Raw genomic sequence first — 15,967 nt, forward strand, 5'->3', positions numbered from 1 at the left:
ATTCAAGTCACTGAACTTAAGAAAAAGTGATCTTTTAAATTACTTTAAAGGAAAATTAATACATGTGGTTTTACTTACCTGCTTTTTAGGTTTGCTTTTCAGGGAACTAGCTGATAGCCTATCTGCTACAGAGTTTTTGAATGGACAACTTTAAAATCATCCCACAAGAAGCAGTAGTGGACTGCAGGTCTCCAGTAAGAGGATCACCTCCTAGCTGAGGGTGCAGCCTTGCCCTTTAGATGCAGGTTCCAGTGTTAAAACCCCCACCTCCGTCTGCTCCATAGGCAGACCAGTGCCCTAGGACCAAACTGTTGGGTCTGGAGACTTAAGGCAGATGAGTGAGTATCCCATCTCCCATGGAGAGCAATATCATTCCTGCACCCTGAGAGGGAGTTGTAAACTGCATTCCGGCATCCTAAAGGAGAGATAGAGTCTGAAAGATCTGCCACAGGGCTGATGAACAAAATGCTCTCAAGATTATTTCCCTTCCCCCAATAAAGGTGCAAACCAAACCAGTTCACCTGAGAAAGCCCGCAAATCCATGGCCAATGAGAAACGTCCATAAAAACCCCAGCCTTCACAGTAGCTGAGCAGCGAGCTACCAGCTTCCAGGCTCCGCTGCAGTGCTCTAGCTGTAGCCTTTCCTTCTCTCTAATAAATCCTACTTTATACACCGGCTTTGCTCATCATTCAGCTGCCTCACCAGCCAGTGCCCTGGCCTGTGAAGGCAAGGACCCTCAACACCGGCACGTAACAAAACCTTTCCCCTGTACCTTTGCTTCAGTGCAGCTGGGTCCCCAGAGCTGGACCGGTGGAAGCAGGGAGGGAAAGAGGCTGTGTGGATGCTGAGACCCTTGCCACCTCTGAGCAGGCCACAGCCTGGGGTGCTTCCCACAACGTTCCCCCAGCCCCTTCTTCCTGCTTATTCCCCTTTTTGGTTAAGCTCAAGATGGTAGGTGACCTAAGAAGAGGAGTATCATTTTAACTTCAGGCCTGAGCAGCCTGCACCCTCAGTGACTGAAGGACAGGAGGGCCTCCCTAAATCAGATGTATGGTCCACGAGGGGCCATTTTCACTGAAGTTTTACCGTTTGTACCAACACCGCGGCCAACAAGAAGCAATAGGGTGACTTCTCTCTTCAGTCACAGGGAGGGCACTGATGAAAGGAAACCTGATAGTAGATTTCAGATGGCATAGCAGGTGCCACAATGCAGTCTTGAATTGCCTTGGTGCCAATTTGATCCATTCTCCTGTTTCATGATTTCATGAAAGTGAGTTCTGGAAAGTTACTCAGTGACAAAGGCAGCTGAGTATCCCAGTCCTCTGGCTGTGCTGACAGGGACTGGCCCTGTCCTCTGTGATATTAATTACTGACAAATCTGAGTCTCACCAGCAACTCCATAGGGCTTTTCCTAGTCAGGAACACAGTATGATGCTAATTAGCTGCTCATTCAAGACAGAAACAACTCTCCTGGCCTAGCTGCCAAACCAGTTCTGTGAAACAATGTCCAGAGTTTGCCAATTAATGCTTCTGGCTGTGAAACAGGAGTGAATGATCCCCAACTTGCAGACTGGCAGACTGAGCACGGGGCAGTGAGGGCTTGGGCCAAGAGTCCACACAAACAACGCTCTAGCAAGCAAAGACTCCTCACTGGGTGGGCAACCTCGCCTTTGTTTTTCCTTCAGTTCTTGCTACCTAGCATGGCATTTTAATTTAATTTTCATTTTTTATTGTTGTGTTGGGTGTGGGTACCTTGCAGCATTTACAAAGGTTCTTACAATGTATCAAATATATCATACTTGAATTCCCCTCCCTCCACTTCCCTCCCCCATCCCCCCTTTCCTAATTCCTGGAACAGTTTCAACAGGTATCATTTTTGTATTTACATATATACATGTGTATATATTGTTTGCACCGCATTCATCCTCCTACCCCTTTCCCCACCACCTCCCCCCTCCCACCGTGCCAATCACTCCCTTCCCCCAGGCAGAACATGTTCCGCCCTCCTGTTCTATGATTTTGTAGAAGAAAAACACAATAGCTAAAACAAGAAACATGATGTTTTGTTAGATTGAGAGAAAGATAGCTACCCAGGGAGTGTCCTTGTGGTGTTTCCATGCATACCGTGCATTATAGCCCCAATTGATTCACCTGTTCCAGTCCCCTTCACTCCTCCCTAGTCCATTTCTCGTGGCCCTGGCCAGTTCAACAATTTCTATCTTCATTCCTGTACAGTGAGCACATCAACCTCATTCAAGTTTTTGGTTTCCCTTGCCCTATCCCTCCCCTTGCACAGCCTCCCCATCATGTGACCTGTGTCCCATAATATTTCTGCATTTGTTTTGGGTCTATAATTTGCATATGAGGGAGAACATGTGGCTTTTGGCTTTCTGAGCCTGGCTAAGTTCGCTTAAGATGATGTTCTCCAGTTCCATCCATTTATTTTTGAATGACAAAATTTCATTCTTCTTTGTGGCTGAGTGAATTCCACTGTGTATAAATACCACATTTTCTTAACCCATTCATCAGTAGTGGGGCATCTTGGCTGTTTCCATAGCTTAATTTTAGTTATTGTATATATTGCTGCAGTAAACATGGGTGTGCGGGTGCCTTTGTAGTAACTTGAGTCACATTCCTTCGGGTATATCCCTAGGAGTGATATTGCTAGATTATATGGCAGGTCTATTTCTAGATTTTTAGGAAGCCTCCATACTGTCTTCCATAGTGGTTATACTAGCTTACATTCCCACCAGCAGTGTATGAGTGAAGGGCAGACTGCAGGAGGTCCCAAAAGGTGATAATTAGCTAGGGAGACACTTCTCCTTCCCAAGAAACATCTGTTTGCACCAGAGAGTCATGTCTGCCCTCAGGCAATTAAAAAAAAAAAGGCTATAAAACCCAATTTCCAACCTGACCCTCGGGACCACTGGTTTCTGGGTCCCGCTGCATGGCCCCATGCAGCCTTTCTCTTCTCTACAAATAAAATCTTTCTGACCTCTGCTGCTGGAGTCTGCCTTTGCTTTCTGTCTCAGAGTGGACCAAGAACCTTCAACACCTGAAAATTCCTGCGTGTCATCTGGCAACTATGAAGGGACACTTCCTCTTCACCTGAGGTCTGTACAGGTTGTGCCAAACTGGAGGGGACTGCCTAGCAGTGGCCATGATCATCTGGCATGCTGATGGAGTATGTCCTGCAGGAGAGACCCCCACAGCGGCTTAGCTATGGTGGATCTCTCGGGCCGACTCACTCTCTCTCTCCCTCTCTCTCTCTCTTGCTAAGGAGGGTTTCTCCCTCTGGAACCTGGGGAAAAAGCTCTGAGCCCTCTACAGCTGTTAAGGCAGACAACCTGAGAAACTGGGGCCAGCTGGGGGGCTTATACTAGACTACCAATGCTACCTGGGTGAAGCTAAAGCCTCAGCGTACTGAGGCATTTTTTTCCTCTCAACTCTCTGCTCCCTCCCTTCTTAAACTCTCTCTCTTTCAGATCTGACACACTATGGAGGAGGTCTTAAAACAGCTGGTGGAAATCAAAGTTTCTCTTTATGCTATAAGGGTGTTCTGGCCGAGACAATTTCCTGGTGAGATCTGAAGGCTGAAGATGCAACTTCCTGACAAGCCCCGAGGCTCCAAAGGTGGCTAAGTATTTGGACCCCTCCAGCCATGTCCACTGCAAACAGACAATCAGATCTCTACACTTTCTTCATAGTTCTCATGGCCTGAGGGTGGAGGTCACACCTTGCTTCAAGTGCTCCAGTATTGCCTACCAGGACAGCAGTGATAACTAATAATCCCTCATGGGTTGAGCCTGGAAACTCTCTTTCCCCCAATCCTCAGCTTCTTCTGTCCCAAGTAGATCAGGATGAGTGGCCTCCCACTTTGCCCTATACAGCAGTTGGCTTCCTTCTTTAGCCGAGTCTGGGAGTGATTCCCTACATCTCCGTTCAAAACCAATCCTTAGACTACGTCCTCAAGAGTTCCCATGTCTCTTCTGCAGCCCCCATTTCAGTTGAGTACACCAAAGAGAGATACCCTGTAACTTGGGCTCAATTGTTTTTGTTAGGCATCTGGTTGATCTAGTTAAGCAGGTTCCCATAGTCTGCCATCAGAGGAGAAAAGAGTTAAGTGGATAGAGACCTCAACAGTCTTCTCTGTTTTTGTCCCTTACCCAACAACAATAACAACAACAACAAACAACAACAAAAAAACCACGATGCCTTCAGACGCTACCTCTCTTCTTTTAGAAAATATATATGTCTCACAGGATACTACTGGGGGACAAAAGTCTACCTCAAGAGTTCCCATCCACGCCACCACAGGGGTCCTCCCTCTGGCCATGCAAGCCCTCTTGGTTCCTTTAGAGCCCTTCACTGATAGAGTTGTTTTTAAATTACAAGCCTTCAGCTAGTAGAGGAGAACCAGCTACCTGGGTTGCAAGGCAAATAGGCAAAATAAGATGAACAGGCAAAAAAATCAAGGTCACTCCAGCCAGGTGGCTGCAGCTAGAAGTACATAAATGTCTTCCCCATGACCTTAACCACAGGTGGCAGTGGCAGGACAGCATAGCAAGAGGGACACCCTCTCCCATGTAGAGGATCTCCTCACCTGGAGACATGTAGGTAAAAGGAGAAAACATCTGTTAAGATGATCAACTTTTCCTTGCTTCCCTTTTTAGATGGGGAATCAAGCTTCAAGGATCCCGGAAGGATCACCCCTTGCTTGCTTACTAAACATTGGAAAGGCCTTGATCCAGAAAGTCTTCAATGAAAGTGACTCAAGGTTTACTGCACCCAGGCCTGCCTACAATATCCTCTGGGAGATGGGGAAAAATTGCCAGAAGGAGGGAGCATTAATTATAATGCCATTCTTCAGTTAGACATGTTCTGTAAAAAGGAGGGAAAGTGGACTGAAGCCCCATATATTTGACTTTTCTTTTTCCCAAGAGACCACCCAGAATGGCTAAACAAATGCAGAATAGATACCCAGGCCACAGTGACCCTTTACAAAAAGCCCCAAAACTCCCTTGAGGAACCACAACCTGAAAAACCATCTAATAATGCTCAAGGGCCCCCAACAATGTGAAAGGAGGACTCCCCCATGACAGAAATCAACTCTCCAGGGGAGCCACAGGGTATATGTCCCACCCTAAAGCCCAATTGTGTCACTCTAGGATTACATATTTAGGTCTTGTCCTGGAGAAAGAAATGAGAGCTCTAGGAGAAAACAGAATCTGTCTGATCCTGATGTTTCCTTAGACTCTCAAACAACTGAGGGTCTTTTTAGGGGTAACAGGATACTGTAGAATTTGGATCCTGGGATATGCAGACCTAGCCAGGCCCTTATGTCAGATCCTTAAGGAAGCACAGAAGGATTCCCAGCCCTTTCTTGAATAGGATGACAAGTTGGAAAGTGCATTCTACCAGTTAAAAAGGCCCTTGTGACAGCTCCAGCCCTGGGTCTCCCAATCCAGGACAATTTTCAATTACATGTCTATGAAAAGGGGGCATTGGCCCTGGGAGGGGTGACTCAGCTCTGGGGCATTGCTCCCTAGCCAGTGGGCTACTTAAGTAAGGAATTAGATCAGGTAGCCAAGGGATGGCCAGGATGTCTTCGAGCACTTGCTGTAGTTCACCTTCTAGTGCCCAAAGCTCAAAGACTTGTCCTAAACTAGCCCCTGACAGTTCGTACCCCACACAACCTAGGGAGAATTTTAAACTCTAAAGGAGGACTTTGGCTGTCTGACAGCCGTCTACTTAAATACCAGGCCCAGCTTCTGGGAGGGACAGAAATAATTTTAAGGACCTGTCAGAGCCTAAATCCTACATCCCTTCTACTAGAGGCAGAGGGAAATCCTGAACACTCATGTGAGGAGGTACTTATGGAAAATTATGCTGTTAGACCTGACTTAACTGATCAGATCTAGAATTATACACTGACGGTGGGTCCTTTGTCAAAAATGGTATCAGACATGCAGTTGTGACAGAATTTGGCATCCTCAAATCAGGTCCTCTTCCTCCTAATACAAGTGCTTAATTGGCAGAATTAGTGGCCCTAAAAAAAGTGCTAAAACTGTCAAAAGAAGAGAGAGTCAACATCTATATATCTATACATCTATACAGATTCTAAGTATGCCTTCCTGATCCTGCATGCTCATGCAGCCATCTGGAAGGAAAGGGGAATGCTAACTACAACAGGCTCTCCCATTAAACATGCTTGTGACATATTAGCCCTCCTAGATGCCGTTCTATTGCCTAAAGAGGTCTTGGTGATTCATTGTAAAGGTTACCAAAAAGGGGAAGATAAGATAGCAAAGGGAAACAAAGCAGCCGATGAGGCAGCTAAATGGGCAGCCATGCAGCAATATATAGCTGGCGTTCTCCTCTGGGAGAGGACTCTCCTTCCCCCAGAGAGACCACAATATCTGTCAGAGGAAAGTAAGAAAGGCTCAGACCAAGGGTACCAGTTAGATCACCAGGGCTGGTGGGTGTCCCCTGGAGGAAAGTTATGGCTCCCTGAGGCACTCCAATGGAAAATTCTTAAGGCCCCCAACCAACTTTATCATTGGGCTTAGACAATACTTTGGTTTTGGTCAGCAAGATTAAAGTTTAGGGGGACTAAATTAAGGGATGCTGCTCAACAAGTTGTACAGGGCCAAAAAAATAATCCCAATAATAAAAGACTCCAGGTGCCAGGGGCATAGAGGCAGGGATCCTATCCTGGGGACTACTGGCAACTAGACTTTACCCATATGCCAGGGGGACCAAAGTCAAAACTACTGTTAGTATTTGTGGATACATTCACTGGATGGGTGGAGGCTTTTCCTTGTAGTACAGAATGTGCTAGGGAGGTGGTTCGAATTCTAATCACAGAAATAATCTCTTGCTTTGGTTTTCCCAAAAGCCTTCAAAGTGATAATGGGCCTACATTTAAGGCAGAAGTAACTTAGGGACTCTCTAGAGCACTAGGCATAGAATACCACCTCCATTGTGCCTGGCATCCCCAATCATCTGGAAAAGTAGAAAAAAACAAATGAACTTTTAAAAAGATACCTGGCTATACTGGCCCAAGAAACCCACTCCCCCTGGCCCAGCTCTTCTCTACTGCTCTCATCAGGCTCAGAAACACTCTGGGCAAGCAGAGACTGACCCCTTTCGAATCTCTATATGGCAGGCCCTTCCTAACCAATGCCTCCTTCTTGACCAAGAGACAGCTCAGTTAACCTCCCATGTCACTCAACTTGCTAAATTTCAACAAACATTCTTGGAGATCAAAGAAGCCACCCCCAGGGAGGATATAAATGGACCCCCTGCTCTTTTGCCCTGGTAACCTAGTCCTAATAAAGTCTCTAAATCCAACCCAGGACATAAACACCCCTCTCTGGGAGGGGCCATATCCAGTTATTCTGTCTACCCCAATGACAGCACGAGTGGCTGGCCTGATTCCTGGATCCATCACTCAAGAGTCAAGGGCTGGAATCCCCCTGTGATCATTGCACCTCCATCTCTGGATCCAGAATCAGAGCCTGCCTCCTTCTCATGTGAACCTTTGGATGGATTAAACTACTGTTCAAAAAGAAAATGCCTACTGATACAGATCAGTCACCTTCATGAGCCTTCTTGATCCAAACCTCCAGTATCTCCTAATCAGTCTATCCATTCTGTTTGTAATTACTTTGGGAATAGTGCTAGCTGCTACAGCTCCTTCTAATTGGACTAGAACTCAACAGACAGCATCAGCATGCTCCTTTTATTTGCTAACTATATTGCTATGGGGCTTGGTCTTCTGGGTGCACTAGCACCCCTATATGGGAAGAGCTACAGCCCTTCATGGAAGACCAACAGGTTTTTAAACTTCTCTTGAGCATTTGCCCTTCCAAAATCTCACTAAAGGACTCCTGGGTTTGCTATGAGAGCCCAACAGCTGCCCACCTGCCAGCATGGGTTCTATTAAATTTCACTCAGGGTTCCTTCCCTTCTTTGATATTCAGGTGAGATAACTTCTCCTATGCCATGGTTCCCCTTACAGGGGTCCCATGGAAGAACCAGCCCACTATGTCTTACTCTTGGCTTGTGTTCATCTCTCAGACAAAAATCTGTATGCTTAATGTTTCTGTCCTGGACAGCTATATACCAGTTTTTCATTCATCAATACAGAGACTAGGGCCTACATACCAAAGAAAGGACATATTTGACTTCACCACTCTTAAGGAGGACTATCATCTGACAACCGGCTGGTGCTGTATGAATACTGTAAGGGCCCCACTTTTATGGGTCCCAGTGTACTTTGGGCTAGTGCTTGTAATGGGAGATTCATCTCCAAGCTGATCAAGTCCTCAAACATCACTGGTAAAAACTCTTATTGCATATTTGCTACTGGCCATCACAAGTATATTTTAACAAAATATACAACAGGGTTAACAAAACTGTGTAACTCTACCTTTCTATTCCCCTATGCCTCCGTCTTTTACCAGCAGCCTTAATGTCACTATCTGTTTCCAGAAGACTCCTCTCAGGCCCAGGCTAACAACACCCAAGGTATGTTATGCCTTGAGGAAGGATATCTCTTTGTATGGAGGTCATGGAAAAAGAACCAGGTATGGGGGTTGCCATGTTTATACCCAAACCATACTCGAGGAAATTGAACAATTGTCCAACTTATACCTAATCCTGGACATTTCTTTTTGAATAATACTATAATACAACAAACTGAATTTTCCCAACTAACAGGAATGACTTCCCATAGGGATAAAAGGGAGGTTACTCTAATAGTTTTAGGGAAAACAGCATTAACTACAGTCCTAGCTGGAATCAATTATAGAGTGATTGCCAATCATGTAACTGCAAAAAACCTAACCAAAGTAATAGAGGGCACCTCAGACCAGATAGGCCTTGCCATTAAGGACATACAAAGGTCTTTGTCATCCCTTCCTGTATGGTCATGGACCACTGCCTGGTCCTAGATTTTCTTTTAGCTAAACAAGAAGGGGTATGTGCAATCAACAATACTCCCTGTTGCACATATATGAACACTTCAGGCATTGTAGAGGAACGTGCAGACTACATTCTTCCACAGGCTAAGTGGCTCTGAGAACAGTCCCTTGAAACTCAGATATCCACACAGGAATAGGACCAAATGAAATCCTGGCTCCCCTCCAGTTCCTGGTTCCTATCCTTTCTGGTGCCTATAGTTGCCATTTATTTTCTTCCTTGTGTTTGGGCCTTGCATTTTAAACTTACTATTCAAGTTTGTTTCCTCTCACCTAGAATTCATCAAACTACAGATGCCCCTGATGGAGATGAAAATGACCTACTATCCTGGTCCCCTTGATAACCCTTCTCATGGTCAGCCCTGATGCTGTGGGCCCCTTCATTGCTCTTCATTCCTCTCTGTCAGCAGGAAGGAAGCAGTTATCCCTATTCCTAACAGCAGTTAGGGTGATCATGGTGTGGGGGCAGGGACTTGAAGGACATACTGCAGGATGTCCCAATAACTAGCCAGGGAAACACTTCTCCTTCCCAGGAAACATCTGTTTGCACCACAGAGTCATCTCTGCCCTATTAAAAAAAGGCTATAAAACCCAATTTCCAATCTGACCCACAGAACACCCAGTTTCTGATCCATGGATCCACCAGTTTCTGGATCCAATTGCATGGCTCATGCAGCTTTTCTCTTCTCTTCTCTACAAATAAAATCTTTCTGACCTCTGCTGCTTGAGTTCACCTTTGCTTTCTATCTCAGAGCCAAACAAGTACCCCAACACCCAAAAATTCTTGTGTATGATGAGGGTTCCTTTTTTCCTGTATCCTCGCCAACATTTGTTGTCCTTAGTCAGTGATAGCAGATGGAAAAGTTCAGTTTCTGTCTTAGTATTTATTACTTCCTGATTGATCAACTACCAAGCTGTCCTTGTCAACCTTTCAACTTAGTTTCCAGAGATCTCAATGGAAATGAATCTTAAAAATGTCTCCTGTAAGGTAATAATAATGGTCACAGAAGCAATGCCTTACACTCCTATGATGGTTTATAATTTTGAAAGTTCTGCCATGTATAGTCCAGAAGATGCTAAAGAGAGGAAACGACAGTAGCAGAAAAGTAGAAAGCACAATAGGGCTGGCACTGCCCTAGAAAGCAGTATTAGTAACCTCAGAGGTTTAGACATGTGTAATGTTGGATCAGAAATAACCCGTCAAAGGGAGCTAGCCAGAATGGAATGAATATGTATCTTGAAAGTATGAAGGAGAAAACAGTTTTCATTCAAAATACAATTGAGATGAAGTATAATCAAGTCCTAAACTTAGTTTTCTGGACAAACTTCTATTAACTCTCCTTAAATCAATCAAAGATTCTCTATGTTAAAGAATGAAGTGTTCTGAGTGACTGAATAAACAAAAGCCTTCACAGTTCTCTGAAATTTTGTATCTGAAAACCTCACTTAGTTAATGTCACTTCAGTACTGTCTCAATTAGAAAACATTCCTAAAGGAATGTGTCTGCTCCCCATCAGTGACTTTGCCTCCTCCAGTCAACCCTGTCACCAAAGCACTTCCAGGTACCGCTGGAGCAAATACTCAGTGATTTCCTTGCAGTCCTACAGTCACTCATTACTCAAGGGAAATCCAGCAAAGGGTGGCAGAGAAATGGTACGTTTATTTCACTTTCTTCCATAAAACTCACAAGAAGTGAGGGGAAAATTGGGAAGAGACCTGGACCTGTGTTGAAATTAGACTATGTGTGAGAACTTCAAACCGCAAAGTGTGGACCAAATCAAGTGAGGTACAGAAACGAAAATATGATACCCAGACCAAGAAGAGTGTGAAAGAGTCTCTGAGGTAGGCATGAGAGTTCTGAGGTGCCAAATGTTGAGTTTCTGCTTAAAACAGGGAGGATTCAGGGTGTAGGCAGACCACAGGAGGCTGGTGGACACTGTGTGTGGGACCAGCTTCTATACTGCAGAGTGGGGTCGGGGCAGAGAAGGGAAGAGGAGACCTGTCACTTCATGGGGGAGGTCTGGTGAGGAAAAGGGTAGATTTTAACTTGACATACTTCTGTAGTGTTTTATTTTAAATAAGCCTGCTTTTCACAGTTAAAAAAAAAGAAAATAAAAACCATTAGGAGTGCCAGCAACACAACTCTATCACTTTTTTTTTTAATTTAATGAATTAACTTGGTCCTGGGGTTTGAACTCAGGACCTCCCCTTTGTAATGCTCTACCACTTGAGACACATCTCAGTCCTTTTTTGCTTTAGTTATCTTTCAGATAGGGTCTTGTGTTTTTCCTCAGGGCCAGCCTGAACTGTGATCCTCCTACCTATGCCCCTGTGTAGCTGGGATAATGGGTGTGCTACTGGTTGAGATGGGGTCTCAATAACCTTGTTTTCCCCTGGGCTGGTCTCAAACTGTGATACTCCTATCCCTACTTCCTAAGAAGCTGGGATTACAGGTGTATACTTCCATGGCTGCCCAATTCAAGGATTTTAAATTATTTAGTGGGCATTAGAGGACAACCCTGACCTGGGGATTTTTCCAACCAGGGCACAAAACCTAATGACCAACATTCCCTGTGCTGCAGACACACAACAAACCTGCACTGAATGTGTCCTGGGAGGAGCAGTCGTTCTGGTCTGGCATTTCAGATTTGACTTTTATTTATTTATTTTTTTTCAAGAAAAGAGTGTATAAGATTTACAAAACACTACAAAGAAACACACCCCTATGGGTAGATTTGTATACATATATACAACCTGAGAGAGTAAGAAAAGATACAGAGAAAAGAACTCAAAACACTTTCCCCAAGAGAAATTTAGTATTAACTGAAAAACAAAAACAAAAACAAAAGACCATTTTGTTGATTTGGTATAAAATATAGTTAGAAATTTTTGTCTGCCCACAACAGGACTATCTGTATTTTATGTAGAAAAAGGAAGGCTGGGCAATTGTAAAGGCTTAAAAATCATTATCAAAAACCATTATCAAAACAAATGTAGCCATCAGTTTACTAATCTCTTGCATTGTGGCAGCAATGTGGAAGCTGTGGTTATGATGAAACAGACATTTCTTCATAACTAGCATGTGATGTTTATTCATTAGCTCTTTAGCTCTTAAAGGAAATCAAGTCTCTTTGTTTTACCGAGAAGTTGTCATTTGAATTTACATTTTGTCATGAAGTAAGGGTTTGTTAGGTTGTTTGATAAAAGCATCACAGAGGCAGCACAAAGCACAGAGAACCAAGAGATGCTTAGATTAGGACTTGTAAAGCACAGATTGACTGAATCCTTCAGCTTTGCTTGTTTGAAAGGGCAGAGAAGAAAAATAAAATCAAGGATAAACCTAAGTCCAGTGTTTTTATCATTCTAATCTCACCTGGATTTAAACAGAACAACACAACACATGGCATTTGACACCACACACAAGGGGTGCCCAAGCCGCCCCTGAGGCAGGCAGATTACAGAGGCAGAGCTGGAACCCAAACACCTCTGCAAGAAGCTATTCAGATTCAAGATTATCAAACAGCAATGCTGCCTCTGAAGTGTGCACTCGCCGAAGACTACAGCTAATCGTGACAGCTGAGAGTGGCAAAGGTCTGGGGCTGTATCACCAGAAACTCACTCAACTTTGAAGCAACACCACACGGCCCCTAGTGTCTTGCCAACTTTAACCACAGGGACTCTGGAAGCAATTTGGAAGGGGTGATTAGGAAGAAATAGCCATGTCTTCAATAGTCTTTGGTCACTTGCCTGTGATTTAGCTTGGCCATATGCTCCTGAAGCCACATACATTCAACAGCTGTCTCCACAGAAGTCAATCTCAATAGCTTCATTACATTTTTTGTATTTCCATAAACATGTCTTAATCTAGGCTAAACCCACCATTCAACATCAGTGAACATCTTGGTTTCGCTGCATTGAAAAGATGTTATTAAGTGTTTAAAAAACCACAGATAATATTTTTCTGAGCCCAAATGTGTTGGTTTCATTTGTTCGCTGATTACCTTTCCACATAGATGTTTTTTCCTGTCCCGAGGGAGTAGAGGCTGCACAGTATGTGATAACATGAAATCTGCATGTCGTTCACTGAAAGGAAAGAGAAAAGTCATTACCACACATCAGTCTGGCTCTAGCTTCTGTACATGGTAAGTCCATGAAGAGAAAGACAAGGTGGTGTCAGCCACACATAGATCTCCCTGTTTAAACAAGTGTAGGCCTTTTCTACCCAGATGCTAGCTTGCAAGTTGCAGAACTGGAAGAGGAAAATGTCTTCCACTGAGCCACCCCAGTTCCTTTCTGGGGCATCCTAGGGAATGGGATCATTTGATCATGGATTCCTCAAATGGGACCTTTTCCAATACAGGCAGGCATTATAGTCAAATGTTATCACGTGTAATATTGCTTTCCTTTGGAAGGAAGAATGCAGAAAACCTAAAGCTTCACGAAACCTTTTACTCTTTTCTAGACTTAGAACAAAATTCCTCACATCTGCTCATCCCAAGTTCTCTGCTGTGTGTTTTTTTAAAGGCAATTCAAGTGCATGATGGTTTTTGCATGTTTCCTATGGGAAGGGATGGCCCACTAAGGAACTCACAGAGTTGAATCTGCTGGTTGCGTGCCCTACTCATTTCTGGAACTCACACTAAGTTTAGGACTACTTTTACACAATCAGAACCAATTTAATGTTTTATTTTTCAACCAAGAAATCACACTGTTTCCATGACACAAAATGCCTACCCATTGGGGATGACTCATTTTCAGTTGTTCAGGGTTACGGCAGACACAGCCTTAACCACTGACAATTGGCTAAAGCTAAATTAAATCATGTGCCAAAACTCAAAGTGCACACCTCAAGCTCTGTGACAGAATGTCCGCATGGTGGGTGGGGGCTGGGCTGGACATAGCGCTAAATGCAAACTAGAATAAAACCGACTGGCTTTGGCCTCCTTCTGAAGGCTCAGATAATGAAATTTGAGTGTCTTTCCCTTGCTTCTGGTACCAATGAATACATTAAGGCTTCTTAACAGGAAAACCCTGGGAGACAATGTACATCTTAGACTCCATTACTCAGATAACCTTTTCTAATTAAGCAGAAGCACGATAGCTGAGAGCTAGACCAGCAGGCAGGAAATTCTGCTCCAGAGTGAAATTGGGAAATGATAAATATTACATTCTCAAATTAAGGGGTTTCTTCGACTTCATCTTTCTTAAGTCTAAGAAGAAAAAAAGTATGGAATAATTATGCCTCTACTCTGCCCTCGAGGTCAGTGTAAGTCTATAGGTCTCACACTTCCTGTCTGGGGCATTGTGCAGAGAAATTCACGGCCAATCGCAGCAGGACTCACAGAGTAGGTCCACCCCAAACTGATGCTGGGCAATGTGCTCGAAGATGGACGTCAGGATGGGGAGCAGAGCCACAGTGGTGTAGTTAATGTTCTGAGAGACGCCTTTGATCTGCGTTCTGGAATGAGTGAACTTCCCGAGCTTCAGATTTTCCAAAGTCTTCTCCAAGTCTTCTGCAGCATTCTCAAAGAATGCTCGCAGGCCAGCTTTGACAAGCTCCGAGCCAGACTTCATGACTGTCCTGCAAACAAACAGGGCTCAAAATCAGAGGCACTATCCCAACTTTTGGCCAACCTCCCTCCTGAAGGAGTGACTGCAATGAGTCACCCATGACACTGTGTCAGGAGAAATGGAGGAGAGAGTTCACCTCCAGGGGATACCTGGACCACACAAGCCGATAGAGCAGGGGCTGCATGGTCCTCTCAGCTTGAGGGAATTGTCGTTCAACTCTACAGGACACGTAGAAACATTTTAGAATGAAGTCGCCCATAAATATGGCAGCTGGAAACAAAAAATATCTAATTAAAAGAACAGGAGCTAAGCAGGGCACTGGTGGCTTATGCCTGTAATCCTAGCTACTCGGGAGGCTAAGATCGGGAGGATTGCAGCTTGAATCTATCCCAGGACAGGGTTTGGGGCAGTTTGTGAGACCCCATCTCAAAAAGATGGGTGTAGTGCTGGGCAACTGTCATCTCAGCTACTTGCAGGAAACGTAAAATAGGGGGATTGCGGTCCAAGCCAGGCTATCTCCAAAATAACCAGAGCAAATAGGGCTGGGGATGTGGCTCAAGCAGTAGAGCACCTGCTTAGCAAGTGCAAATTTCAAACCCTAGTCCTGCCAAAAAAAAAGAAAGAAAGAAAGAAAAAGAAAAAAGGATGTGAGTTGGTCTAAAAGCATTCTCTCTCCTGATACAGAGCCACTTAGAGAGAAAGGAGAGATGACACTGGAGCTTGGACCTCTGTTAACTACAGATGTCCCAAGTTGGAGGAAGGGAGAGAAAAGGGACAGCCAGTCTTTGTAAAACAGACTAATAAAATTGCTCTATCAGACCGTGGGGGAGAGGACATTGAAATGTGTCCCATGGGGAAGGAGATTAACTGTGAGCATCTGAATCCTCCCTCAATACTGTTTTACAAAACCCATGAGCACCTGTAGCTTTCCATCTTTCTCCAACTTTGATCAGACAATCATAACAGACTTGCCTCAAGGGTAGATGCTTTTCTTCTACAGAATGTTCCTGATCATTATCCAGTTCATCAGGAAAATAAAAAGAAAACACAGCTAGTGGTGCTTGCTTCTGTTTTGTAAATACTCATGGACTGTCTTTCTAACTTTCTAGTTGTACGTTTTGTTGGGAATGATTTCTAAACACTGCTCTAAGTTTTAGGGCTCTAACTTTTTCCTGCAAGTTCGTCATGAATTTTCATTTTCTGGGCTACTCTCTTGGGTTGGTAGCTCTTCTGTCATTGGGTGTTAGGAGGTGTGTGCTCCTCCTGAGTGATAAAGGCTCTGCTCAGTGAGTATGTTACAGAGTGCTCTCTGTCAGGTCTTTTTACTGCTCCTCACTTTAAAAACATTATTTACATTAACATCACCAGAATTTACATGTTCCCTGTTCAGTCTTCTCCCCAGACCCTCAGG

The 15,967-nt window shown here is 44.3% G+C and overlaps 1 protein-coding gene across 11 annotated transcripts in view; it reads right to left on the minus strand.

Annotated features, from left to right (window-relative positions):
- The window catches only part of Ryr3 (ryanodine receptor 3), a 494,693-nt gene that overhangs the window by 89,663 nt on the left and 389,063 nt on the right, over positions 1 to 15,967 (minus strand). For all 11 annotated transcript variants that reach the window (XM_074065580.1, XM_074065577.1, XM_074065585.1 and 8 more), the window contains 2 exons: positions 14,328 to 14,566; positions 12,987 to 13,068 (listed from right to left, as the gene is read on the minus strand). In XM_074065580.1, coding sequence (XP_073921681.1) covers positions 12,987 to 13,068; positions 14,328 to 14,566 — 321 coding nt within the window. The remainder of the gene's footprint in view (positions 1 to 12,986; positions 13,069 to 14,327; positions 14,567 to 15,967) is intronic.

The sequence above is a fragment of the Castor canadensis genome, chromosome 2, assembly GCF_047511655.1.
Source record: "Castor canadensis chromosome 2, mCasCan1.hap1v2, whole genome shotgun sequence".
In the NCBI taxonomy this organism is placed as follows: domain Eukaryota; kingdom Metazoa; phylum Chordata; class Mammalia; order Rodentia; family Castoridae; genus Castor; species Castor canadensis.